Below are 27342 nucleotides of genomic sequence, written 5' to 3' on the forward strand. Positions count from 1 at the left end.
CATAATTCTGTGACTTTAGTTATGGTAATTTTTCATATATGACAAAAAGGTCATAGTTCAAAAGCAAAATACTGAACTTCACAGTTAAAACTACTGAGGTAGTGGTAATTGATTCAACATGCCTGTAGTAGTACATTACTAATTTCAGTATTCGCGAGACTGAAGCAGAAAGATCTTGTGTTTGAGGCCACCTTAGGTTACAATGAAAAGAGAGCAAAGAACAAACTAAAACGTCTGCTTTGCAAGTGACTGTTGGAGAATACATAATTAAAACTCACAGGTTCAAAAACTTGCAGAGCACAAATCTGATTGAAGGCTCGAGTCTAGAATATTCTAAAAGCAGCAAAACACATTAATAACAAAGCAATCTGATTAAAATGGGAAATATTGAAAGAGAATGATATTTCAGCGAAGATGATCCATGGATGACAAATCAGCTTGGGGCCTTACTCATTAGGGAAATGCAATCAGGAGCGAAATGACAGACGAACTGCACAGGTCACCAGCTAAACTAAAGCTCTTACCTGACAGTGTGGAATCCTGCCGAGGCTGGGGAGTGGCTAGCCTCAGCCACTGCTGGCAGGAAGATAAAATTTTACTGCCATAATGGGCGCTTCTTTTAAAGTGTCCTTACCAAATTAAACATATGCTCGCTGTTTCTAAAATTTAGTATTTATTCAAGGAAAACAAAAGTCATAGTCATAGGAAATCTCAGTGCTAATATGTGTAGTGCTTAATTGTTTCAAACTCAAAGCCTATTGAATGATATTCAACTTGTGAATGGATTAAGGAACAACATGGTGTGTGTATGTATATATGTATATATGTGTGTGTATAGACATAGACATATATGCATATATACATATACACAATGAAATGCTATTTAACAATGAAGAAGGAAACTATCGATTTATAAAACAACAGGAATGAAACTAAGCACAAGAAACCATACTTTAAGTGCTACTCTCTTCTTCCCCCCACCCCTGCTACAGACACACACGCAGGAACACACACACACACACACACACACACACACAGAGCAAATGAGTTAATATAGAAACAAAATGCCTGTGTCCAGCCAAAGAAACAAGGAAGAGTCAAGACAACTGATAGGGTGGGAAATATATGTGAATGTTACACCCTCTGAAGAGTTAATATGCTAGAATATTAAGAATGCAAAAATCTCAGCTGGGCGATGGTGGTGCACACCTTTAATCCCAGAACTCGGGAGGCAGAGGTAGATTTCGAGGTCAGCCTGCTCCACAAGAGCTAGTTCCAGGACAGAAAGAACTGTCTCAAAAAAAAAAAACCCAAAACCAAAAAACAAGAAACAAAACAAAATAAAACAAAACAAAAGAATGCAAAGATCTCAACAGCAAAGAATAAAAGCAAACTAGGCTTTAAAATGGAGGTTTTATCCCTAATTACCAAAGAAATGCAAATTAAAGGCACAATAAGACCTAAGCTCACACTTGTTAGAATGGCTATTACTAAAGATGCAAGAAAAAACAAACATTGCCTATAATTTGGGGTGGGAGAAGAATACTATTGGAAGTGTAAAGTGTCTCAGCCTTTATAAAAGATAGTATAAAGGTTCTGAAAAACTTAAAAATTAGCTTCTGTGTGATCCTCAATATCACCAGGTGTGTGTATATCCAAAGGGAAGAGATGTTCATACACTGAAAAGATATATACACCCTATGTTTGTTGCAGCACCATTTGTAAGAGCCATAATAAAGAATCTGCTTAAATGTATATCTGTGGATGAATGCTTGTAGAACATGGGGCATATGTAAGCCTTAAAAAGTAGGTAAATCCTGTTATTCTGTGACACCATGAATGAATGATCCAGGAAGATATTACATTAAGTGAAATAATCATGAAATAAACAGAAAGGTCAGTTTTTCATGATGTCATTTGCACTTGGATTCTAGAATGAATTGCACTTGCGGACACAGAATGTAGGGTGGGGGTTGCCAGATACTTGGGGTGCGATGAGGAGACTGAGGAGACCTTCCTTCTTAATAACAAAAGTTATGAGTCTTGTCACTTCTAGAGTGCTAGGTCCCCCCTCTGTAACTGATTCCAGGTGTCTTTCTGTGCCCTTGTTGTACACATGACATCCCTATGGGACAGCCCTTTCTCTGCTGCCACTCTCAGAAGATGCCTGAAGGTCCCTTCATATCAAACTTTGGTCTGCAGTGCAACGTGGGCTTGACTTATAAAGGCCAGGGCTTTACGCTTGAACTCTTTGTAGGTGCATCCAGGTTAGCACTGGTCTTATCAGATCAAATGCATCTAATTTCTGAGTGAAGGGTGTGCAGTATACATCTTCACGTTAACACTGTTGAGTGACAAAACAGGGTTAGGCTTGTGAATGAATGGGCAAAGCTGAGAATGTCCGGGGAAGAACAAAAGGAAGTGATTTTGCAGTCACAAGTCCCTCCTGGTTCCACCTTATGAGTTCTTTAGGCACGTGCACAGGAAAGCCCTGGAGGCCATCACTGGGAAGTGGCTAGCACTGTCACCTCCTCCATTGTGAAAACAGCAGCATGCTTGGGTGATGCTTCACAAGCTCTACACAGAATAAAAAGGCTTCTGCCCCGGACTCCTCATCCACAGCCTGCTCAGAATCTCTCCACTCTCCGTTGCATCTGGTACGTGACCATGTGGGACCATTTCATCATGTGGGAGTGTGTGGGACAGACAAGCAAGATCTAAACCAGAACCTTAGGAAGAGGCCCACAATGGGTAGTGGTGGGCTGGGGGGAGGTAATGGCGAGGGAGGAAGGAGTCTTGGTGTTGGTCAGGGAGCTTTTGTTCCGAGTGTATTGTTAGAGATGCATGCTGGTCTCTCTGACAGTCATGGTCTGTACAGTTGGATGTGTGCCTCCATGTTCCTCTTTACTTCATAGAAATCTTGGCTTTTGAAGCCGATAGGTCATGGGAGGCCTGTGTGTGACAGACTAAGTCAATTGATGCTCACTGGAAGCCTCTTTACAATGTTTCTATTATACTTTTCTAGGTCAAATTCCTTCCGAGATGTCCTGCCAGCAGAACCAGAAGCAGTGCCAGCCTCCTCCCAAGTGCTCCTCCCCCAAGTGCCCCCCAAAGAGCACAGCACAGTGTCTGCCTGCAGCCTCCTCCTGCTGTGCTACAAGCTCTGGGGGCTGCAGTGTCCCCAGCTCTGAGGGAGGCTGCTTCCTGAGCCACCACAGGCGCAGGTCCCACAGATGCAGGCGCAGGAGCTCCAGTTCCTGTGACCGTGGCAGTTCCTGTGACCGTGGCAGTGGTCAGCAGTCTGGGGGCTCAGGCTGTGGCCACAGCTCTGGGGGCTGCTGCTGACCTGGATCCTGAGACTGAGACAAGAGAGTTTGGAGGAAACCAAGAGTACCGAGCAGTAGCCCCATCTTGGCTCATTCTTTCTCAGTCATCCTAATTTCTCTTAGGCTAAGTGTTCTTGGCCTCTTCTTGTAGCTTTCCCAAAAAGCCTGGTTACCTTGCAATTCTTGCCATCACCTGTATCTGGCCATGTAGGCAAATAAAACTTTTAACAATACCTGAGTGTTACCTTTCCCTTGATTTATTCCACCAAAGGCTGCTCACTAGGTGTTTCCTTTCTTTAGCTTCGGAATGAAGAAATCATGCCTTGGATTCTTCTTCATACTGAGGGATTATGTGGGAACTTCCAGGATAGGAGTGTGGGTGGACAATGGTGTATACTTTGTCACTTGTATTTTAAATACACGTTGATTGGCCAGTAGCCGGGCAGGAACTATAGGTGGAGACTAGAATTCTGGGAAGAGGGAAGTTGCAGTCTGCAGTCATCACCCAGACACAGAGGAAGCAAGATGTGACTGCCTCGCTAAAAAAGGTACCAAGCCATGTGGCTAACACAGACAAGAATTATGGGCTAATATAAGTTATAAGAGTTAATAAGATGCCTGAGCCAGATTGATGATTATATTAAATATCAACATAGAACCTTTGTCTGGCAACAGATGGAAACAGAGGCAGAGTCCCACATCAGAGCACTGGACTGAGCTCCCAAGTTCCAATTGAAGAGTAGAAGAAAGGATAATATGAGCAAAGAGGTCAAGACCATGAAGGGTTCATCCACTGAAACAGTTTACCTGACAGGAACTCACCAGCTACAGTGGAACTGTGAAGGAACAAGCATAGGACCAAGCTAGTCACTCTGAATGTGGTTGACAGCTGTATGGCTGGGGCAGACTAAGGGTCAGTGGCACTGGGATTTGTCTCTGCTGTATGTACTGGCTTTTTGGGATCCTATTCTCTTTGGATATATACCTTGCTCAGCCCAGATGTAGTGGGCAGGGCCTTAGGATTGGAGGGGGATGTAGAAGGAGGATGCGTGGAGGGAATGGGAAGAGAGTAGGGAGTGGGAATTTGGGTTGGTATTTTTTAAAAATAAATAAATAGGTAAGCCTGAGTTAATAGGCCAATCAGTTTATAATTAATATAGACCTCTATGTTTTGGAACTTAATGATTGCGGGAACCGAGCAGGACAGAAACCCCTGTCAACAGAAGGGGAGAAGTGTTAGAGGGTTTCCAAAGACCCTCGTGGGGAAAGGGCTGGCTTTTCGTCTGTAGCTTGAGGCTCGGCACTATTTGAACTAACTTTAGAAAAGTGCCCAGACCTTGCCTACAGTCACAGTTGGAATTGTTCTGTATAATTTGAGGCTGGGCATGGAGGCTCTAGGCTAAGGATAAAATCCATGTCAAGTGTTGGGAATTTAAGTCAGATAAAATACCTTGAATAGCTTTGCTTTTTCATTTTCTCTAAAAGCCAGCTGGAAATTTACGTATTAATATTCTTGCACAATACCTTTTTTATGAAAGAGAAGGAACCACACCCAATGGTAATCTATGCCTGAGACAGAGTGTTCTGAGAGAGTGGCCACAGACATGGGACTTCCATCTGAGCAGGATGGAAGATCCACATGATAGGCTTCATGACCTCAAGATGCTCTTCTGGAATACTCTACAGAGTCAGAATTAAAACACATCGCAGACAAAAGGGAAATAATGGAAAAACTCTATTTGAGAACATATGGCCTCACATTTGGTTCTATTGAACACCTAGAACCATAAACACTCGTGAATCTGTTGGTTCACCTAGAGCTCAGGAGAACCGTGTGCATTTAGTTCTATTGAACACCTAGAACCATAAACACTCGCGAATCTGTTGGTTCGCCTAGAGCTCAGGGGAACCATGTGCATTTCATGGTGGATAAACAAAGATTCATCAGTCAAGTTCCAGCTACACACAGCAGCAGGGAAGATTAGCAGGTCAAAGCCCAGCTCTGCAGACTCAACAGCCTAGCAAAGCATCTAACCTCTGTGTCTACTCCCCTCACCCAAAACAAGAGACTCAGTTCCCTTGGAGAACCAAAAGGTTCATGTTAATATATGTAATCATGCCAAACATTGTTTAAATGCTAATTCTTATTGCTTGTTCTTTAATTAAAAACGGAGAAACAAGGCTCAGAGTTCAGAAGCTTCTAAGTCAGACTTGAGCTTCTAAGCACAGTGCACCATTTGGATTCTTGCTGTTGGTAAAACTAAAGGGGATGAGCTAAGAAAGAAGCAGAGCTAATGACCCGATCTGGCTGGTTATGAGAATAGCCATATAATTAATTACATCTAGCCTTGTTGCTAAAAATATTTCCTAATGGATGAAGTCCTTGTGGATAGAAGAAAAGAAGAAAAATTGGTTCATTGGACTTGATTATGTTATAGACATGGGTCAGAGTTGAAGCAGTGGGACAGGGCTGGGGCACCTCCAGAGATGCCCAGGTTCTTTGTACCAGGACAGAGAAGTGTACCATGGACATACGATTAGAAATAGAAATATTTACTAATAAAGAGAACACTCCAGAAAGTGGGCTAGAGAGTAGGGGCATGCGGTGCTGGCTCTCCGGACCCTTCATCCTCATTTACATAGCACCCACCTTCTCCAGGGTTTGCTTGGAAATTGTATTTGTTTTCTTTCCCATCTTGCTATACATGCTACATATTGCCCATGTAAGGGAGGGGTCCCCGTTGTCACGAATGATGGCTTCATTCATATGCTAATTTTGAGAGCTTACTCTTTATCTCTTTAGTCTCTGGTCACAGTTAGGATGCAACCAAAAGCTTGCTCAGCAACCATCAATTCGCTTTATCATCATTTGATCCACAAATAGTTGCCTAGTATCCACAAATGTGCCATATACCATTCTAGGCACTGGGTTACCATGGAAGCAAGGTTCGCATTTCCTTGGAGCAGATGCCCATCTGAGTGAACACTTTCCAGTTTGGTACCTGTATTTTTTCTCTATAAGCTGTTGCATTTGTAACCTCTTTGTAGTAGTCAGCAGTGTAGGGTGGGTAAATCCAGGCCTCGGCATGAGGCATGAAAGTTAAGACATGAAAATGCTTGGCTGTATAGAGCTTTGGGAAGTCAGACTGTGACTACTGGATTCTAAGCAGAGTCAGCAGCTTTAGTAATGGGGGAATTCAGCAGACCCTGGTTATTGTTCACATGACATCATACCACTTTGTGGAGCATCTAAGTACAAAAGAGGAGACAGGGACAAGACACACCCATGTCTGGTGCTGGTTCCGGAGTTTACAGATTGTTCTCCAAGGTTCTTCTCAAATGTTTACTCCTGGTCTCCAAGTCAGCAGCACACTTCATGTGGTGCCCACAGCAGAATCCCCAGCATGTGACCATTCTGCTACTACAGAGGTCACAATTCCAACCCTAGCATCCATGATAAGCAGCTATGGTGGCTTGAGCAGCAATGCTCTCAGAACTGAGTTCACTGCAGCCACCAGAGCTTGTAGCACTAGGAGGAGGCTGCAGGCAGACACTGTGCTGGGTTCTTTGGGGACATTTGGTCGAGGAACACTTGGGAGGGGTGGACACAGCTGCTGGTTCACCGGCAGGACGTTTCAGCAGAAGTCAATGAGCCTTCTCAAAGTAAAGTAAAATAAAGTAATAAGACAAAACAAAACAAACAAACAAAATGCACCAATGTATAAGTTTCAGGCTAGTGTCTTCTCATTCTTAGGTTGGAGATACTTAGCCTTTCATTCAGTCAAGATCTAAAGAAGGGAAATGGGTTGTTTTGGAATCAAATTTTGGTCAAGTGAGCTGTAGCTCTTCCCCCTCTATCTTCATGGAGAAGGGCATTTGGCATCCTTTTGGGTAACCTTTCGCTTCTGCACTGTACAGGTGATCATAGACTGCATGTGAACAGTGCCCCCTGCAGGTATTCAGTGCACAAGACATAATACAATGACCCATTGCTTTCCAATAGATCTCATCTCTCTTTGTGAAGAAGGTGAAAATCAGTGAGGATTTGAGGAGTCAGCAAGTGTCTCACTAGACATGAGAGGGAGGGGATGGGATCCCGAGGTTAGTCTCATCACAGAACGCTGCCATGACTCATAGATCTTCATCTTCATCCCGTTCTTCCACTGTTGCCTACCATCCACCAGGGCAAATTGATTTGAGCTGAATGCTATTTTCATCTAACTTTAATTATTACCCCAATGATAAATTATCCATTGGTTCCAATACAAATGTTGTAGATGCTACAGAAAGAGTAACGCAGAATTGTTTTTTGAGACAGATTTTCTCTGTCTAACAGTCCTGGCTGTCCTGGAACTTGTTTTGTAGACCAGGCTGGCCTCAAACTCACAGAGATTTGCCTGTTTCTGCCTCCCGAGTGCTGGGATTAGAGGTGTGTGCCACCATTGCCAGGCCAGAATAATGTATTTTTAAATAACATTAATTTCTCTTGTATTAACCTTCCCCCTTTCTTTGTTCTTCACTTTGAGCATGTGCAATACTGAGAGTTCCTTAAAGAGTCCTGTAGAGTTATTCAGTTGGTGATGTAGCTCAGTTGGTAGGGTGTCTGCTATACATGTATAAGACCATGAATTTTGTCCCTAGTGCCACAAGAAAGAGATTCCATAGAGTACAAAGAAGGAAATGAGCATTCCAGACAGAGAGCTGGTGAAAGGCTGGGACGAGGAGGAATGTCTCAGGATCATGCTTCAGTCTATACGATGGAGTCCTTGAACTCTGCCACAATCAGCCTCAGGACTAAGCTGGAAGTGACGTTGACTCTGTGTCCCCAACGTTCTTATCTCAAACTTTACTTGGAGATGCTGCAATAAATGTAGTTAAGTCCAAAGAATAACAGTGAGCATCTGTGAAATGCAAGACTAAGTGGTGAGGCTGAGAGGAAAGTTTAAAAAACAAAGTCTGTTTCCAGACGAATAGTACGAGCACCAAATCCAGTGGTGATGAGTATAGCTGAAGAAGAAATTCAGGTCACTTGTGAGGCTCTGTAGTCTGGGTTCAGAGCAGCCTGCAACAGTAATAGTTTTACTTTTTGGTCACATCTTCTCTTTAAGTATAAGCACAGGCCACTTACAATCCAAATTTAGGTAATTTGGGGTCTTTACTGGACAAGAACCAAGACATAACACATGATACCTAGATTAGTTAGGAGCCCAGTGATTAAAGTGCCAGAAACACCTGTTCGAGTTGTCTTGGAACACACGCAGACTTCCTGCTGGCTTTCCTATTGGAGGATTTCACTCCAGATCCATCCAGGAGAAGGTGAGTCATTATCCCCTCCCTGCACAGAGGACAGACAGGAAGAGAAGACATCCGGTGAGGACAGAAGACTGAGTCATCAGAGCTCTGGGCAATCCCAGATAGAGCATCATCATGGTTCTGGCACGGTGTGACCAGCAGAGAAATTGTGAAGACTGAACCTGGTTGAGCTGATTGGACCTTTGGAAGAGTTCATCATCTGGCTATGCTACTTGACCTAATAGGAGCACACAATGCAGGCTTACATTCAGAAGTGCGTTTCTGCCAAGGTACATCAATGACACAATAATAATTTCCATGCAAATCTACATGATAATTGACAAGTCATTTCCCTTCCAGTCAGATCAGCATGCTGTATATGCTACAGAAATACCTCGTCATGGGTTTTTACAAAACATGGAACTTTAGGTAATACCCCATCATGTTCTTCTCCCACCCTCACATCATGTGAAATTCAGTGGGATCATGTATAAGGAGCATGGACGAAGAGCCTGGCTCGCTGACTTGGTTTCTGATTTAAGCATATCTCCTCTGCCCCCAGTTCTGATTCTTGTCTAGGTCCCAAAACTCTTTCTACATGATAAATCCCTGGTCCATTTCTTCTAAAACATTTGTTAATTGAATTTCTGTGGGCTTACATACTGCAGTGAAATAATTTTTTTCCAGATCTCTGAAGTGGAGGACAATAGGTAAATTTCCATTCTGTCTGAAGAAAATGGATGCAGGTGTAGCTTTGTGGGATTGGAGCTTACGGTGTCTCCAAGAAAATTAGATGAACATTTCAGTCCATGTTTAGACTTTCACGTTGTATTTGTTCTCTAAACCTGTCATGATTAATTAAGGAGAAATAGTTGGCAAAGGAAGTGGGCAGCATGCAATTTGCCTAAATGCGTATTATGTGATAGGGCAAGGGAACACTGCATCTGTTCTGTACCCATAAATGCAAAAATGAATGCTGAAACACACACACACACACAGACAGAGACAGAGAGAGAGAGAAACAGAGAAGCCATACCGCTGTTGTGCTGCTGGGAGTCCCTGCAGGTCACATGTCCACCTCTAGAAACTCAAGGTGAAAATCAACAGCAGGACCAAATGAAGGGATATTTCTTTTATTCTCAGAAAAGAAAAAAAATGCCTAAAATGTGGAGGGGAAAGACAACACTCCAGTTAATTCTTATTAGCACTGGGAAGATACTATTTGAAGTGAAGGCTCGTGTTGAATTAAACTGGATTAGGCTGGGGTGGTGGTGGTGGTGATTGTGTGTGTGTGTGTGTGTGTGTGTGTGTGTGTTTGTGTGTGTGTTTGTGTTAATTTCACTGATTAAAGTGAGTGACATATCCTAGTGCACGAGATGGCAACTCTTGGGATAGAGTGTGAGTTTCTGCTTATCTTTATACCGAGTGCTGTTTTGGAGTCTTTCATATCTAAATCAAAAGATGAGTGTCACACTGCTCATGAGACAGGGCTATTTCCTAAGCAGTATTAATGGAATTAGCTCTACGAATTAAATGTGCTTTTATGTATATATGGGCCAGTCACAGAGGCTGAGAAATGCTCGTGTTCCTAAAAATACCCCCTTCTTTTACCTCTCAATTTGTTTAAGTGAAGCGAATCACATTTTGAAGCTCGTTTGCTCTTGGGCTTGTATTTTGAAGAATTTGTAGGAAGTATCTGTTTTTTATCTTAAACAATATTATGCAAATAATACATGTTTAAAGTAAACAAGTAGTGAAAGAAAAATCTTTTCCTGGGATAATTACTTTACTAGGACATTTCACTCTAGAAAAATAAATAAGCTTGTGTCTGTGCATCATACATATACATATACACATACATATACATATACATGACCTTGGCCTGGCTCTTAGCTGCCTTCAGAGACCCAGTCCAGGGAGACAGCAGTGACTTGACCAACATCCACATCGCCTTGGGCTTAGGTCTATGGAGCTCCGGGGTTGACTCCTCTGTCTGGACTTCTGTGTGCTCCATCCTCTACCACTTCTTTTTGTTCTTTCATTCCCACCTTTTATTACCCCAGCCTGTGAGTTTGGACAGAGAAGTTTCTTTGGTTTCAGCCAAGGCCTCCTCCTGTGGTATCAGATCACAGGAGGCTTGTGCAGAAGCTGCCTTTCTTTGATTGACCTCTGAACTCAGCTGTAGATCTCGAGAGGTGGAGGCTCTCACATAGCAGAGCAGGTGATACTGCTCATGGTATACACTGACATTAATCCCGCCCAGAGTGGCCCCACGGAGAGCTCTTAAATGGCCTCTTTCTGTTTCATCTATGGAGAAGATGAAACCACTAAGACACAAACTTTTTTTTAGGCTGGACATATCTGGGCAGCCTGGGCATTTCAAGGAGGAATCTACTATATTGGAGATTCTGGAGATCCAGGTACCAGTGTACTTATCCTAATTATGAAACAATTATGAGGGTTCCGCCCTCTCCTTCAACCTATTTAAGAAGAAGGCAACAAGAAGGAAAATTAGTTGCTCGTAGTGGGGCAGATTATCTTAGCAAAGACTTTGAAGGAAGCACATTCAAGACTTAGTGACTCCCTGCCCTTGTGAGATGGAGAGCAAGGGTTGGTCAAGATGATGCCACTGACCATCCCAGCTAAACGCTAGGGTGTGGAGTTATCATGAATGAAACTAAGCAGAGAAGTGTTTTAGAGAATTGAGACCTATCACAGAAAGACTCTGATAGGTGTATCTTCAGCATTTAGACAAATGAGTTTAGGACCTAGTGCTCTTCTTGTCAAAAGAGGCATGGAGGAGGCTTCTGAAGTGCAATGTTTATTTTCTTCCTGTATTTCTGTCCTTCTCATTTTTCTACCCAACCCTTCCCTGCTCTCTCTCCTTTTCTCATTCCTCCTTCTCATTCACACAGATCCAGTTTAATCTTTTTATTCTTATTCTAAGCTCCACAGCCCCACACCCCACTGAGCTAGAGCAGTTTGGCAGGCAGGTGTTTATGTGTTATCACTTTTGCTTTCCGAAACAATGATGGATTGGAAATAGATCACACAGGAAGTATTTTATTAATCTTTGCTTAATTAAATGAAAAGTGACAAGAAGACAGAGATTATGCTGAGGAAAGACAATGAATGAGAAACTGGAGACCAGTAAGAACAAAATGCCCCAGGGAAGCTGGCTTACTGGTGTGGGAAGTCCTTCTGTATATGTGTTGCTTTTATTGGTTAATGAATTAAGAAACTGGCTTGGTCTATGATAGGGTAGAGTAGAGCTAGTCAGGGAAAACTGAATTCTGGGAGAAAGAAAGCAGAGTGAGAAGATGCCATGGAGCCACCAGAGGAGAAAGATACAAACTCCCAGCTGGAACCTTGCTGGTAGGCCATGAGTCTTGTGGTAAAATATAAAATAATAGAAATGGGTTAATTTAAGAGATAAGAATGAGCTAGAAATATGCATAAGCTAATAGGCCAAGCAGTGTTGTAATTAATACAGTTTCTGTGTAATTATTTTGGTTCTGGGCAGCCAGGAACAAACAAGTGGCCTCATACAACAAATTGGTACTCCAACATGTGCCAGTTAAATCTACATAAACCTAGGAAGAAAAGAATAAAGAAACAGTAATTGTAATATAAAAGAGTGTAGACAGCATAGATTAAAGGAGTAAAGTTAATAAAATTAATATTAAACATGTAGAAAAAGTAATTGAGTAAGAAAAACAAGCCATATAAAGATGGAATACACACAGAGAGTCTGGATTATGTATATTATTGTGTTTTCTATAAATTATTTGACTGTGAAGAAGCTCAGTACAGAGAGATATTTTATTGTATGGACTGCTAAAATAAACCAACACAAAGATATCTTGACTTCAAATTTTGCATCTAAAGATTTGTTGCTTTGGTAAAAAGATTCTTCTTTTGTTTCCACAAAGGATGAGAACCTGTGGATCCTTCCAGACTAATGTGGTTTGATGGACCAAGACTCCCTGAAAGGTCACTGTAAGCACCCCCAAAAATTAGTTCACCCAACAGCTTAGAGGAAGCAGTTTAGAGAGAACTATGTCCAATTTCCCAAATATTGTTGATAAATGTTTCTTTACATTTAAAGGGGGATATGCTAAAGAGATTTGCATTGATATGGATCTTGCTTTATTGATATAAATTTAAGGTCATTTTTGCTGTATGTCTTTTTCTGCTCTTTGATTAAGGTATTATGCTTGCCCAGCTCATTTAAAAATGTAATGTATAACTAAGAAATATAGGTTAATAGATAATCATCAATAATAGTCAAGCTTGTAGTCATATTAATTAGATTTTATAGATGTACAGAGTTGTATTTCAGATGGATAGGCATTCTTCAAACCTTTCAAAGACTACAGAATATAGCATTTAAAATGTTTTAAGAATTTAGGCTTTTTATGACAATGACACACATCTTCTCCTGGTAGCACCAATGGTTTCAAGAGGAAAATGAGCATTGAAGAGGCTCCTTATGTAGTTTGCTAGCCATTTGGGCAAAAAATTGCTCTTGCCTCGACTGCTTGATACTATGCTGTGTGAACTAGACATGCAGTACCCACAGAGAAATGACTGCTGAACTTGCCTAAAAGTGAGATGATCTTTCGGGGTTCCTGCTTCATAAAAGAGTCTTATAGACATTCTGCAGGACACAGAAAAATGTGACTGAAAAACTGCCAATACAGGTAGAACTGTCTTTGAAATTTTCTGCTTTGTGGAAAAATCTGCTGGATACTATTGGACTGTAGTCTGAAGATGGTTGCTCCAGTGTTATAGAAGAAGTTTGGGTGATTGTCCAGGCAGTGAGATGTCTCTTCAATTCTAGAGTTTTGGAAGTTGCTTACAATGAACTTCCTGCTTACTTCTGTAATATTATATCCTTCTGGAGTCTTTAGTGGAGTTGAAGAATAGATAGATATAATTATAGTTTTTCTTAGTTATGATGAAAGATAAAGTAGATACTAATGTTGTAACTGTGATTCTTACTTAATACCTGTCTTATTATACTCAATTTTACTATGTTAAAGTTAAAACTGTTAAGCATTTTCTCTTAGTTGAACCTCTCCACCAACAAATAATTAAACTTTGGACTGAGGCAGCTAGGGTGCCAGGAGCTGGCGTGAAGCCCTCCAGGCAAACAATCTAGATTTTTTTTTTTTGTATAAATGGGGTGTTTACACATTTTGTATAAGTGAGTGTTACAGAGCTGAGGTGATGCTTTCAACCAAACAAAAACCTTCCTTTTTATTTAAACAGAAAAGGGGAAATGGTACGTCTTTCCATATATGTGTTGCTTTTATTGGTTAATGAATAAAGAAGGCAGAGTGAGGAGATACCATGTTGCCGCCAGAGAAGAAAGACATAAGCCACCAGCTAGAACCTTGCTGGTAGGCCACTCTCATGGTAAAATATAAAATAATAGAAATGGGTTAATTTAAGAGATAAGAGTGAGCTAGAAATCTGCATAAGGCCAGCAGTGTTGTAATTAATACAGTTTCTGTGTGATTATTTTGGTTCTGGGCAGCTGGGAACAAAAAGTGGCCTCCTACAACAGCTTACAACAGGAATTCCACTGGTACTTTCCTTATGTTCTTGCCCTATGTCTGAACGTCTGTAGTTAAGAACCACTGCCATAGCTGAGGTAGTTTCTGGCTCCAACATTTTTACACCCCTCTTGTGGAAGCACCTCCTCTTTGTTCTGTGCTCAGTGATGCTGTCTAGGGGCTCTGAGCAACCTTTTCAATGGGACATTCATAAGGTCTCCCAAACTGAAAGTCTCAGAGGCTTGGGGAGACTGGAGACTAATTTGGGATTCTTGGATAGAGCATGGAAGAAATAATCTCATCTGAGTCTTCTCAGAAAGGCATGGAAGCCTGAAAATGTCCTGGCCCACTTCTTCAGGATTCCTAGTGTGAACCCAGGAACTTATTTAGTTCTCCAGATTGGAGCTTGGATGTTAGACTGAATGAGAATCTAGAAGTTAGACAAAGAGTTGTCTGAGTTTGAGCAATTGCCTCTGTAAGTTCTATGAAGAAATTGATGAGGTCAGTCATTTCTGCAAACACAGGGGCTTTGCAGCTTCTGATAGAGCAGGATGAACTGATTTAGGGGAAGGAGCTGTGTGAAAGGCATGCAGGACTGTACAGGGCACAAACAGACAGGATCTCTATTAGCTTTTGTGAATTGACTGTCTATAACTTACTTAACGCCCCAGTGCCTCATTTTTCACCAGCAAAATGAGTATTAATCTGGTGTAGAATTCGTTACAAGTACAATAAGCAAGTTAGTGAGATGGCTTTGTCATATATGTGTGTGTGTGTGTGTATACACATATATATATGATATTTAATATATCAAAGCCTTAGACAAAAAATATTGCTTAACTCTCATGTTGTGTGATTCCTTAGTATCTCAGAGATGAATCCTCAAGTGAGTCCTTCCAAACCAATGTTCATCTTAACTGAAGTCCCAATAAATGCCAGCAACTCCTGGTCTCCATGTTTCATATGTACAAAAGACACAGACACTTTTTAGTTTGTTTAAGAACAGAGATGGTCAACAGAGGAGTACTAATTGCCTATAACATTTTATTCTAGATACAGAAAAATAGTGGCTGTAGGTATTATACAAGGAGGACTTTTATTAGATAAAGTTTAAGGAAAATAATGTATAATTCACAAGACAATTCAGACACTCATGCAATTGCTACCAAAATTGGGTTACACTGTGTGCCCCAAATCATGTTCAGACACCCACACTCAATAAACCAATTAAAAGAGACAATTTTCCAAAAAGTGGAAAATAGAAAGTGAAAATTTATTTAATGTGGTCACATTGGAAGAGTGACAAAGGGATCCAGCAAACTTGTCTGTCTTACCAATGTGGCCAGGCGGAATGTTACGTGAGGGCTGGGGATCTGAACGTGAGGGCTGGGGATCTGAACGTGAGGGCTGGGGATCTGAACTCAGGCCGTCATGCTACACAGCAGACACTTACCAACTGAGCCATTTCCCTGGCCCTCTTTGAAGCTCTATTGTCACTCTGAAGGTATAGAACTCTAGTTCATAATACTAAGTTATGAGTTCTCCTTTTGTTGCCCAGATTCGTCTTCCCCACTTCTGTGCCTAGTTTAGAACCAGGACTCCTAATTGCATAGGAGAAAAAAAAATACTGTCCTGTTTCTGGTTCAAAACATTTCAGATCCCAGAATATAGGAGCCAAGGAACTACCAAAGGGGGCTTAAGTCTCACTAGGAGTAAGCCGGGGCAATACAGAGGAACCCTGCTCAGAGAAGAGGGTGGAAATATACTTGCCTTCAGCTTTAGAATTCCCACTCGTTGTTTTTCCTAGGATCTGGTAGATACAACCTAAAAAAGCAACCATTAGTTCTGCGTGCAAGGAGGGATGGAGACGCTGGTGGCAAAGTGCTCACCTGATGAGTTGTCCTAAGAGCGTACCTTCTGCTTGGATTTTATAAAGAAGTGAAGGCGTAAGTCACAAACAATGCCACACCAGTTTGGGATTATGATTAATAGGGTGGTATTTATTTAAAGGGGAAAAAACTTACAGATCACTGACCCAGGCAACAGCCCTCTACGCAACCAGGAAAGGAGTCTAGTCGCTGGCGGAGCAGGAAGTGAAGAGAGAGAGAAGAGGGAAGTGGCCGCTTTTTTAAAGGGAGAGAGACGACGCCCCAGTGGGCTGGTATCTCAGCAGCTATAGGTTGGAGGAGCGGGAGGACCTCCTGCAACAAAGAAGGGCTCATTTTGTACTATATAGTCACTGGTTTCACTGGGACCTGACATAAATTTTAGAACTTTCTCATTATAGCTATCTCTAGTAATAATATTTAATACTTACCAGGAAAGTGGGGACTCACTGGTTTAATGACAAAACAGGTAAAAATTTAAAGTATTCTATTAAGAGAAGAAATATTAGAAATGATTAATTTGTAATGAACAAATATGTAAGGCAAAACTTACCACACATTCTATGAAATAGATTCTCATTCATCAACATTTTTGCTTCTCATAATAAAAACAACACCCGGCACACATCTTGAGAATTCAAAGTAAACCTGGGATGGTGGTGAGGTGACCTTTTGCTCTGGCGTTTTTCAGCTTGAAGGGAATACAATAGGAAGATCTGTCAAGGTGCAGGACTATTCTTCTACCATGCTTAGAGAGCATCATCGAGCGCCATCTAGAGGAATCCTCTCCTCTGTTGCTGTGGCCTCTTTAGCCCCTGGGCCTACATTAAGATGCGTCAGTAGATGGCGCTAGAGGAGTGACCAACCTAGTGAGAAGATGGGGTATAATCATCTATGTGGAGTCGTCCTCTCCCTGCCCCTCCCCCCGCAGCAGCAGTAGCTTTTCACACTGGTCCTCACCATCAGCCATACCCACTCCTCGAGAACCCTGCAGATCTCCCCTCAGAAGTCCTCCAAAGCTTGGGTCTAACGCCTTCCTGCCCACAGCCAGTTTGGCTCTTACTTGTATCTGAACTCTTGCAACTGAAGATAGCTGGCTTGCCCCAGAACAATGATACATCACAAGCATGTTTGTAGATACCCAGTGGCTGGCAGAGGCACACACAGAATATGGTGATGCCAAAAATTACCATGAAATGCCATCTGGTATTTTTCTCAACCTTGACTATAATCGCTTCTTTTCTACTGTAAATACATGTTGGAAATTTTCTTCCAATATTTTTAAAGTGTCAATGATGGAAAATGTCTTTTTGTATAAAAAGTACTTGAAGTTGGATATTGTTTCAAGTAGTGTTCAAGGGAGGTACCTCTGGCTCATCATCCCTTCCGTTCTCCAGCGCCACGAGTTCAGCGCGCCCTCTGCTGGACATAATGGAACGAACGTGTAAGTCATCAGGACAAAGTGTCAGAACTGTCACTGAGAAAAGGACTTTGGGGAGGTTGCCTTTTGGAGACTGCAGCTGGCCCAGGCTGCAGAGTCACACTGTTAGGAGGTCAAGAAGTTACTGCAGTCTGGTGCTTTCTGCTTTCCATGGTCTGTCATCCAGTCCAGTGCTGCCAGGAAGACTCAGACGTCCTGAAGCCAACCCAGATGCTTAGCTTGCTTCTAAGTCTTCCTCTACTTCAGGTTACAATCAAACGCTGGTTTCCTATTCATGAAATGTCATTCCCTCTTAACTCCTCCTTGTGAGTTTTAAGATAAATTCTCTGTATTGTAAAGAAATTGCAAAAAAGCATCTTGTCGCTAGATTAACGTAGCCATTCAAATAAGCCCTTGCCAAGATGTGCAGTCTACACGTCTCTGTGAATTTTGATACAGTTAGAATAGCCATTCTGAAGCTGTGCTCTTTGTGGTTTTGCATGTCCCCTCTGAGGTCAGGACTACTGAGGCTTGCTCTTCACAAGAGGGGACAGGCTGAGTTAGCTGCTGAGGAGTCTCCGCAGCTCTGTGTCTCTCTACTGTGCTGCGCAGTTGCTCTCATGTTTTTGAGATAGGGTAAAGTATTTATTTGCAAATGTGTGAGTCTAAAGAATGACATATACCCATTTAATACAATTTCCCCTATTTGGGATCAATAGTTGGGTAAAATGCTTGAAATGAAGGTTGAGACCCTTGGTGTGGAGTTCTGCAGGTGGTCACTGGCTCCCTTTTAAGGCTGCTGAGTATGGCTAAGGTCAGCTCTGACTCGTTACCTTGCACACACAGCTTGTCTTCTCCATGTTTGATGTGATTTCTAGGATTCTGTCCTGCCACATGGACTATGTCCTCAGTGGGATCACTGACAAAGGTATTTCTCCTAAACCACCGGTTTCTAACCTAGCAAAAGAGAATAAAGGGTGGGCGGTGCTCTAGTGCATCATGGGCCTTCTCTCTTTCAACACTTGCATCTTTGCCCAGTCACCACGAGGTGGGAAAGCAGAAGAGCAACAGGCTGAGTGGGGGTGTCAGCAGAGAAGATGGAAATAAACCGGGGCACTTCGGGAAACTGAACTGTGGGAGTCTCAAATTCAGACAAAGAGGTGACAGTGTGAAGTGTCTGGATCCCTGCTGTGGCTATGCAGTGCTGCCACCTCCCCTACCAGGTCTCTGGCTCACCCAGGACTAGTCCCAATTCTCCTACACAAGATCCCTGGACGGGCTCTTCAGCAGTTCTGCCCCTGACTCTGCTTTTCCACTTGTTCCTACTGCAGTCTCTCATCTGTTTGAGGGTTTGAGACAGCCCAGGTAGGTGCTGAGCACAGCAGACAAAACAGCTGCATCTTCAGAGGAGGAACAGGTGAGAAGGGTGATGTTTGAAGAAGTCTGCAAAATGGATTTGCTTTATGTTAAGCTTCATTGAAGTCAGCTTCTTGACATAGGAGTACAGAGAGAAACACAGCACTTCTAGAGGACGTTTGTCCAGAGCCTGATCTGGAGCTGGCACTCACAAGCAGGGTGAGAACAGTGTTCTTAGGCTTGTGTTTCCTTTGCCGTGGGCCTGGCAGCGTTAGCTGCATTGTTGTTGACTGGTGTTTGACAAGCCTGCAAAGACCTGCAAAGACCTGCAGAAGCCTGTGGGAGGCTGGGGAGGCTGGTGCCTCTGCATTCCCTACAGGGGTAGAATTTCTAAGGGGAAGGGAAAGAAGAGCCATCCTCAATGTGTCTATTAACGTGTTGAATCCTGTTAAAACTGCACGGAGAGTTCGCAAATCTCGGTGAAGCTCCGCTTACCCTTCCAGGTGGCAAAGTAAATGTGCCTGAAATGATACTACTAAAAGTTAAAGGGAATACATGGAGCCTTGTACATTATAATCAATGACTGTCTTGCAAAAGAACACACCTGTGTGAGACAATTTCCATCTGCTGTAGGTCCTGACACTGTTCCTAAGAATGCCTGCTGAGAGCCGTGGTGTGGACGCTTGAGTTTGCCTTCACTCATGGCTGGTCTACACACTTCTTTGTGTTGGAGTTTGGCATTGCTGCCTAGTCTTAGGTGTCTCATTGTCTCGTTTTAGCTTGCTGTGGGCTTCCAGAAAGGAGAATTAGGTGGTCTCTCCCCCTTTTCACAGGCTTAGCACAGAGCTGCTTCATAGATAAAGGACCCAAACGTGGTTGAAGTTGCTCATTCTGATAACTGTTCCCTGAGCCTATGGTCCCCCCCCCACACACACACACAACTCCATGAAGCTCTCTCTCTGAGTTCTGAGTGCCACAAGATTGGGGCATTTTATCAGTGGAGGAGGGCAGCACATGTTACTAAAAAGATGCTCATCAGGAAACAAAGCTCTTCAAGTGACACCCAACACACACTTTCTAAGCCAGCAGCAGGATTTTACAGAGGCAGCTAGTTCCTGGTCCACAAAGCAAGGCATGATGGAGTTTGGGAACCCAGTCTTATCATGGTTATCGAATTCATTGCCATCTCCAGCATCAGCCTTGTCTTAATTAGGCATCAAGTTTGAGAAGAACTTTTTTAGAAAGTAAATAATAAAGAAATGTTTATCTTTTTCCAGTGCTCCTGCAGCACTCTTTAGATGGAATCATGTCCACACCCTAATAAATTTGGGGGTGCTTACTGTCCTGATGGTCCTGAACACGTTGAACACCAATTGCCAGAGTCCAGCTCCAGCAGAGTTCTGAGACTCATGGAGGAAGGTGTGAAGTTGGAGAAAAATGAAGAGTCTGACCACTGGTTGACTTTCAAACAGAAGGCATGGATTAGCTCTAGCTGTCTGTATACAAGTCCTAATGCATCCAAACATGAGCAGTTTCAATACATTTCTTTTTAATGATTTTCTAAGAATAATTAACAGTTACCACTTTAGTATCTTTTCTCTTTCCCATTCCCTTGACATCATTGACCTTTACCCCATATTATAATTTTTTTTTATATTATAAGCCAAATGATTATATCTAGCTAGGCAAGTTAGGAATATTCCTAAAAAACGAGCCTCTCTGCTCATGCAAATAATCCCAATCAAACCAAATCAGACCAAATTAAAAGATATCAGGTTTAATTGGATGTCTGTTCTCTCAGATGGCCTGAGGCGGTGGGGGGGGGATGGAAAGCTGACCACGGAAGAGGAAGAGAAAGACCACATGTTTATTTTCTGGGAGGCAGTTTAAATAGCCTGTGGGAGTGGTCTTGACCTTTCCTGGGGAGGGGTCAAGGTTTGACAGGCTCAGGGGAGGGGCCTTCCAAAAATGGATGCTGGGTGCTGGGATTACAGGCACATCTTATTCATACTGTGCTCTAGCCAGCAGCAAACTTATGGTTACAAAATAAAAGAGATTCAAGAACTATACTAAGTCCTTAACAATGCGCTACTTTTATATTTTTGAAATTGGCTGAGTGTATGATGTCATACACTAAGGATATTATTTTGAGGTGTAAGTCAATTTCTTTCTTTCTTTCTTTCTTTCTTGTTTCATAAGTTTTTTTTTTTGTTTTTTTTTTGTTTTGTTGAGACAGGGTTTCTCTGTAGCTTTGTAGCCTGTCCTGGAACTCACTATTGACCAGGCTGGCCTCAAACTCACAGAGATCCGCCTGCCTCTGCCTTCTGAGTGCTGGGGTTAAAGGCATGCGCCACCACTGCCACTTGGATGGTAAATCAATCCTAAAATAATTCTATATATCACTTTTATATGGACAACAGTTGTAATCTTACACATTATATATTCTCAAAATGGCAATGATTACCTAACTCTTTAACGGTTGAGACCGAGTTTCTGTCTTCTTGGCAGTTTCTGCATGTGCCTTTTCTTCCATTGGAGGTGGGAGCCGTAACTGAAACTATCTAACCCTTCATGTCCTGGACCAGAGGCATGTCCGACCTTCCGTGTCCTTTGTGTTCCTATACGTTTTTAACATCATCTTTTAAGAAACTGTCTCCCAAGTTCTTAAGTTCTTTGGAGTATAGTTACCTCTTTTTTAGGATAATTAAGTAAGCAAGCATCATTAACCTTAGTGAGTTCCTCCTGCTTACTCAGAAGGACTGCAGAGGCAGCCAGAAGGGACCAGAGGAACCGGTTTCTGTGGATGACTGCAGAGAACCTTAACTTCTTTGTAGAAACTTTTAGAAAAATCATCAGCTTTTGTTTCCAGTAAACTCACCCACAGTCACAATTGGCAAAGCAAAATCAAGAATTACCGTAAGAATAAGAAAGTTGAAGTGAGAGGGGCCTGAAGCCATGAACTCCCTAGGATCAGCACAGGAGTCTGCAGCTTCTCTGCCACAGGTCCCTGCCAGGTGGGTGGGATTCTCTAAAGGGCCTTGCTGTAAGGAACTCCATTTGCAAAACATTTATGTGCTGTTCACGGGCGGGGGTGGGGGGGGGGGCAGCAAGGCTGTTGTTTCCTTTTTTGTTTTTCTCTGAGACAGGGTTTCTCTGTGTGGCTTTGAAGCCTTTCCTGGAACTCGCTCTGAAGACCAGGCTAGCCTCAAACTCACGGATTAAAGGCATGTACCCCCACCACCTGGTGGCTTTTGTTTACTTTTATGAGGTAAACAAACTTCATGAAAAAGCTTTCAAAGCATTGGCTACTGAAAGAAATTTCACAAATAAGAACATCCAAATCTAAGTTTTCTCATCTGAAATACCGGTGGTTCTGGATGTGAGGAAAGTTTTATTGTTTCAATTGATGGGATGGGTTCTTTCTGCACACTCAAATTCCTATGCATTAAGAATAATTCTACTCAAACACAGAGACCCACAGTTGGACATTATACAGAGAATGAGGACCTTGGGACATTCAGTCCTACACAGAATGTCTCTACCAAATCCCTCCTCTAAGAGTTCAGGAAACCCTGTGGAAGAAGAGGCAGAAAAAGGGAGAGGGTGTAAGAGCCGGAGGAGATGGAGGACATCAAAGAAACAAGAGCCTCTCAGCCAACAGGGCTGTTGTTGTGCATCTGAACTCACAGAGACACAGGCAGCACACATAGGGCTGCATAGGGCTGCACAGGGCTGCACAGGACAGCACAGGACTGCACAGGACTGCACAGTGCTGCACAGGACTGCACAGGGCTGCACAGGACTGCACAGGGCTGCACAGGACTGCACAGGACTCCACAGGACTGCACAGGACTCCACAGGACTCCACAGGGCTGCACCACATGGGGTTTGAGAACAGAAAGAAGTAGACACATGCCCCCGTATCTAACACAGAAGCTATCTCCAATTGATAAGCACTTGCAAATGAAAAATTGTTTTCTCCAAGGGAGACTCACTGGGGAAATAAACTACTATTATGGGTGGGCTACATACCCAGTAGTAGATGGGACAGAAAATGAAGTTAACAGCATCTTTGAGGTTTCCTGTCTCACTCAAAATGTTTCAGGGCTCTTCTGATTTTTTTTAAAAAATCTTATTTTTTATTTTTATTATATATATTTCTCTCTCTCTTTACCCTACAAGTTCTTTGCACGTATATTATGGCTTCCAGTTTAGTGTGTTTATGGGATTCCTGACTTAGAGTCAACATCAGTTAAACTTTCCTCAAGAGTATGAGGGTTTATCTGGAGTAGGTGCCATTGTAAATAAGAAATACAAATCCCTATGTCAACTCACTTTAATTTTCATGTAAAAAGATTGGTTAATTGGTGTAAGAAGGCCTTCTGTTTATATGTTGCTTTCATTGGTTAATGAATAAAGAAATTACCATAGCCTTTTGATAGGGCAAAACTTAGGTTGGCAGGGAAAGCAGAACTGAATGCTGGGAGAAAGAAAGCAGAGTGAGAGAGAGCTGCCACGGGAGCCACCAGAGTCAGACATGCTAAATCTTTCCCGGTAAGCCACTGCCTCATGGCAGTATACAGATTAATAAAAATGGGTTAAATCAAGATGTGAGAGTTAGCCAATAAGAGGTTAAAACAAATGGGCCAAATAGTGTTTTAATTAATATAATTTCTTCATGGCTATTTTGGGGCTAAGCTAGCTGGTGGCCAGGATGAACAAGCAGCCCCTCCCTACAACATTTAATAGTACACGGAATAGCTCCTTTCAGTGAAGTTGGGAGGAAGCCTTTATTTGATATCACAGTTTCCATATTGAAGACCACAACCATTGACAGGGAATTATGGATGATTTCTTGAAAGTTTGTCTAAGTTAGGATCCTGTAATAGATATCCTTTTCCTTGGGGGCTCAAATATTGGCTACCCAGATCAACAGAATGCTAAAATAACAAAAACAGCAGCAAGAGCAGCAGTAACAACAACAAAACCACACTCTGTGTTAGTAACTGAAGCCCTTGATTATAGTGGGAATACAGGATAAGGTTTGGGGACTGAATTCCATGAAATGGTGATGGATAATGATGATGGAGTTGCTCTCAGCTTTACACAAGTGTATTCCTTTTAGGGAGACTGCAGTGGTGCATGGCTTAAGCTGACCTGATTCCTACTATGCCTTCAAGGTTTCAGGGCACTGTTTTGTATTAGGTAACATAAGCTTCAAAGGGGGTAGCAGAGAGGACTCTTCCTAGAACTGTGGGTGATTTAGAGCAAGGTGATCTGAAAGAGTTTGCAAGGAGAGGTGGAGAAGTGGAGGGATAGAGGGGTGGAGGGATGGAAGGGTGGAGGGATAGAGGGGTGGAGTCATGGAGGGGTGGAGGCATGGAGGGATGGAGGGGTGGAGGGGTGGAGTAGTGGAGGGATAGAGGGGTGGAGGGATGAGGGATGGAGGGATGAAAGGTGGAGGGGAAGAGAGGTGGAGGGTGGAGGGATGAAGGGGTGGAGGAATAGAGGGGTGGAGTCATGGAGGGATGGAGGGGTGGAGGGGTGGAGAGGTAGAGGGGTGGAGGGATGGAGGGGTGGAGGGGTGGAAGGATGGAGGGGTGGAGGGGTGGAGGGGTGGAGGGGTGGAGTAGTGGAGGGATAGAGGGGTGGAGGGATGAGGGATGGAGGGATGAAAGGTGGAGGGGAAGAGAGGTGGAGGGTGGAGGGATGAAGGGGTGGAGGAATAGAGGGGTGGAGTCATGGAGGAATGGAGGGGTGGAGGGGTGGAGAGGAAGAGGAATGGAGGTATGATCGGATGGAGGATGGAGGAATGAAGCCTGTCAGTTCAGAACGAGGAAATTGCTGGAATTGTATTTGTGTCATTTACATGTCACATCTAATTGTTCTCTCGATCTCATTTCAAAAATATTTCTTTTTAGAGAGAGCAAGGAAATGTGCTGTAAGATTTTGAAAAACTTCTACCAAGGAAGCATACAGGGGGAGAAGAAACAAGCAAAGAAGAATGAATGTCATTCTAATATCCCATTGGATTTTTTAAATAAAAAAATTTTATTTTAAAAATTATAATTGCATTATTATCCCATTCACCTTCCTACCTTAAAATCCTCCCACGCACCTCCTTGCTCTCTTTAAAACTCATGGCCTCTTTTTCTTTAATTGTTGTTACGCACACTTACACACAGACACACTATACACACACACACTTATGTATAGGTGTATGCCAGAAGCAAAGACCTGTATTTTGAGACCTGCATTTTGTTTATAGCCATCTTAAGTCCACAAGTTAAGTAAAATATTCACCTCTGTCACCTCTGCAGGGCTAGTTCTGGACCTAGGAAATTAACCTAATATCTTGTCTCCCTGCAAGACCTGCAGGCCCCAGGCTTTAGAAGCAATCAGCATTTCCTTTGTTAGTCAACAGTCACAGACCCTCAGTATTTCCTTATTAGCTAGGGATGGCTAAGGACCTGACAGTCCAGTTGATCAATGACATTCCAGCATCATACCTACCCTCCCTGCTGCCTGGTTGCTCTATAACAGCTCCTGAGGAAAAATAAAGTTGGCAGCTTGATCAGAAAGCCAGACTTGCTGTTCTTTCTCGTGTCTCTTGTCCCCTTCATTCCTCTCTCCAGGTTTATCAGGGATCCCGTTCATGTCCTGCTGGCCGGGACAGATATATGTGTATAATGTGCTTAAATACATAAACACAACCTTCTCAGTTCATATAATATACTCATATGGTATTGGCTAGCTGTTATGGGAACTCTTCCCTGGGGAAGAATGTTTCTCCTGCTCTTTATATTCCCCAGATGCCCATTGCCCATAGTTCTCCCACCCCAGGGTAGAAGCCCTGAGAACTTTCCTTCCATGGTCAGCATATCCACTGGCATTTCAGGTCATGTTTTGGCAACCATGTTCATAAACTTCATGGGTGCAGTCTCTCTGACATTTCTAGAAGACACAATCCCACAGTAAACATCTGATTCCTTTGGTTCTTGTGATCTTTCTGCCCCTCTTCCAAAATGATCCATGAGTCCAAGGTACAAGAATTGTGTTGCAGATGTAAGTTGGGCTGGGAGTTTCATAAATGTTATTTATGTGCAATCATAGGTTGGTTAGCAGATCTTATAGTTTATCAAATATTCTGGGGAGGAGAAGAGTTAATGCATGGGAGTCTAGAGGAGAAAGCAGCTACAGTAGCTCTCAGTGTGACTGTAATGACCTTCCTCTGTACTTCCTGTAAAGTGTGTGGGGGAGGGATGTGACCTTCCTCCCAGAGCATCCACACTCTTCTGTTTCTGTTTATTTATTTACCATTTATTTTTTAATAGCATAATTCTTTATTGATATTTTTGAAATTTCAGATCATGCTCCCCGACCCTGCTCTCCTCCTCATCCCTCCATATCAACCCCTCACCACTGCAGCATTAATTAAATTAATTAATTAATTAAAAACAAAACAAACAAGAAAAATCACCTCACTCCTTCTCCAACACCGTATTTGTCTGCATGCTACCATGTTCTGACATGATGATAATGGACTAAACCTCTGAACTGTAAGCTAGGCTCAATTAAATGTTTTCCCTTATAAGAGTTACCTTGATCAATGGTGTCTCTTTACAGCAACAGAAACCCTAACTAACTCAAGTTGGTACCAGGGACTAGGGTACTATTGTGACTGGCCAGACCATGTTTTTGTTTGGAAGAATATAGACTTTGGGACTGTGGATTAGAAAAGTAGTTGAATGTTTTAAGTGGGCCAACCTAGAAGGAACATGGATGACAGTGGTACTGAGAATGATTTGAACTCTGAGGGTCTGGCTCAAGAGGTTCCGGAGGAGAAGAATTTTAGTATGTTACCTAGAGATCATTCTTGTGATATTTTGGTAAAGAACGTGGCTGCCTTTCTGCCCCCAACCAAAGAGTCTGTCTAAGACTAAAGTGAAGAGATTTTAATTAATTCCATGGGAAATCTCAGTCTAGTATAGACTTTGTTGTGTGGTTATTAGTGGTAACTCTAATGAAGATTTATAATGAAAAGGAACAAACCAAGCAAGAAAAAATACAAAATGCACAATTTGAGGAGAAATGGAACACCAGGAATGGAATGGAGCTAAGTCCTGTGTTCAAAGAGATAAACAGATTAAGAAATGGAATAAAAGGAGGGGTGACCACAGAGCAAGTTAAGTTTCCAACTTGTTAAAAGGAACTAAAGAAAAGCTTAGAGCTGGGTGTGGTGGTGCAGAATGCAGAGGCTGCCAGAGTTTGAGTTTGAGGCCATTTTGGTCTACATAGAAAGTTCCAGAACAACCAAGCTCAGACAGTGAAGAAAACCATGGAAAACAGAAAGCTGGTGAAGATGTGATTGAAAAAAAGACCATGTTCCAGTTCCAGCAAGCAGCAGAACTTGGCAGCTTCTGCTGTGTGGTTCTGGCTTTAGAATCAAGGATAAAAAAGGGTTATGGAATCTCCCTCCACAGCTAAGAAAAGCTTCTGAG

The 27342-nt window shown here is 42.5% G+C and overlaps 1 protein-coding gene across 1 annotated transcript; it reads left to right on the top strand.

The window, feature by feature from the left end:
• Positions 1-3042: 3042 nt before the first annotated feature.
• Positions 3043-3345, top strand: LOC142853933 (late cornified envelope protein 3D-like). Its single transcript, XM_075979084.1, has one exon. It carries the CDS (start codon positions 3043-3045, stop codon positions 3343-3345), a length of 303 nt encoding a protein of 100 aa, XP_075835199.1.
• Positions 3346-27342: the final 23997 nt, after the last annotated feature.

Source organism: Microtus pennsylvanicus, chromosome 7, assembly GCF_037038515.1.
Source record: "Microtus pennsylvanicus isolate mMicPen1 chromosome 7, mMicPen1.hap1, whole genome shotgun sequence".
In the NCBI taxonomy this organism is placed as follows: domain Eukaryota; kingdom Metazoa; phylum Chordata; class Mammalia; order Rodentia; family Cricetidae; genus Microtus; species Microtus pennsylvanicus.

Coding starts and splice junctions, on each gene's coding strand:
- LOC142853933 (XM_075979084.1), top strand. CDS start 3,043: ATGTCCTGCCAGCAGAACCAGAAGCAGTGCCAGCCTCCTCCCAAGTGC.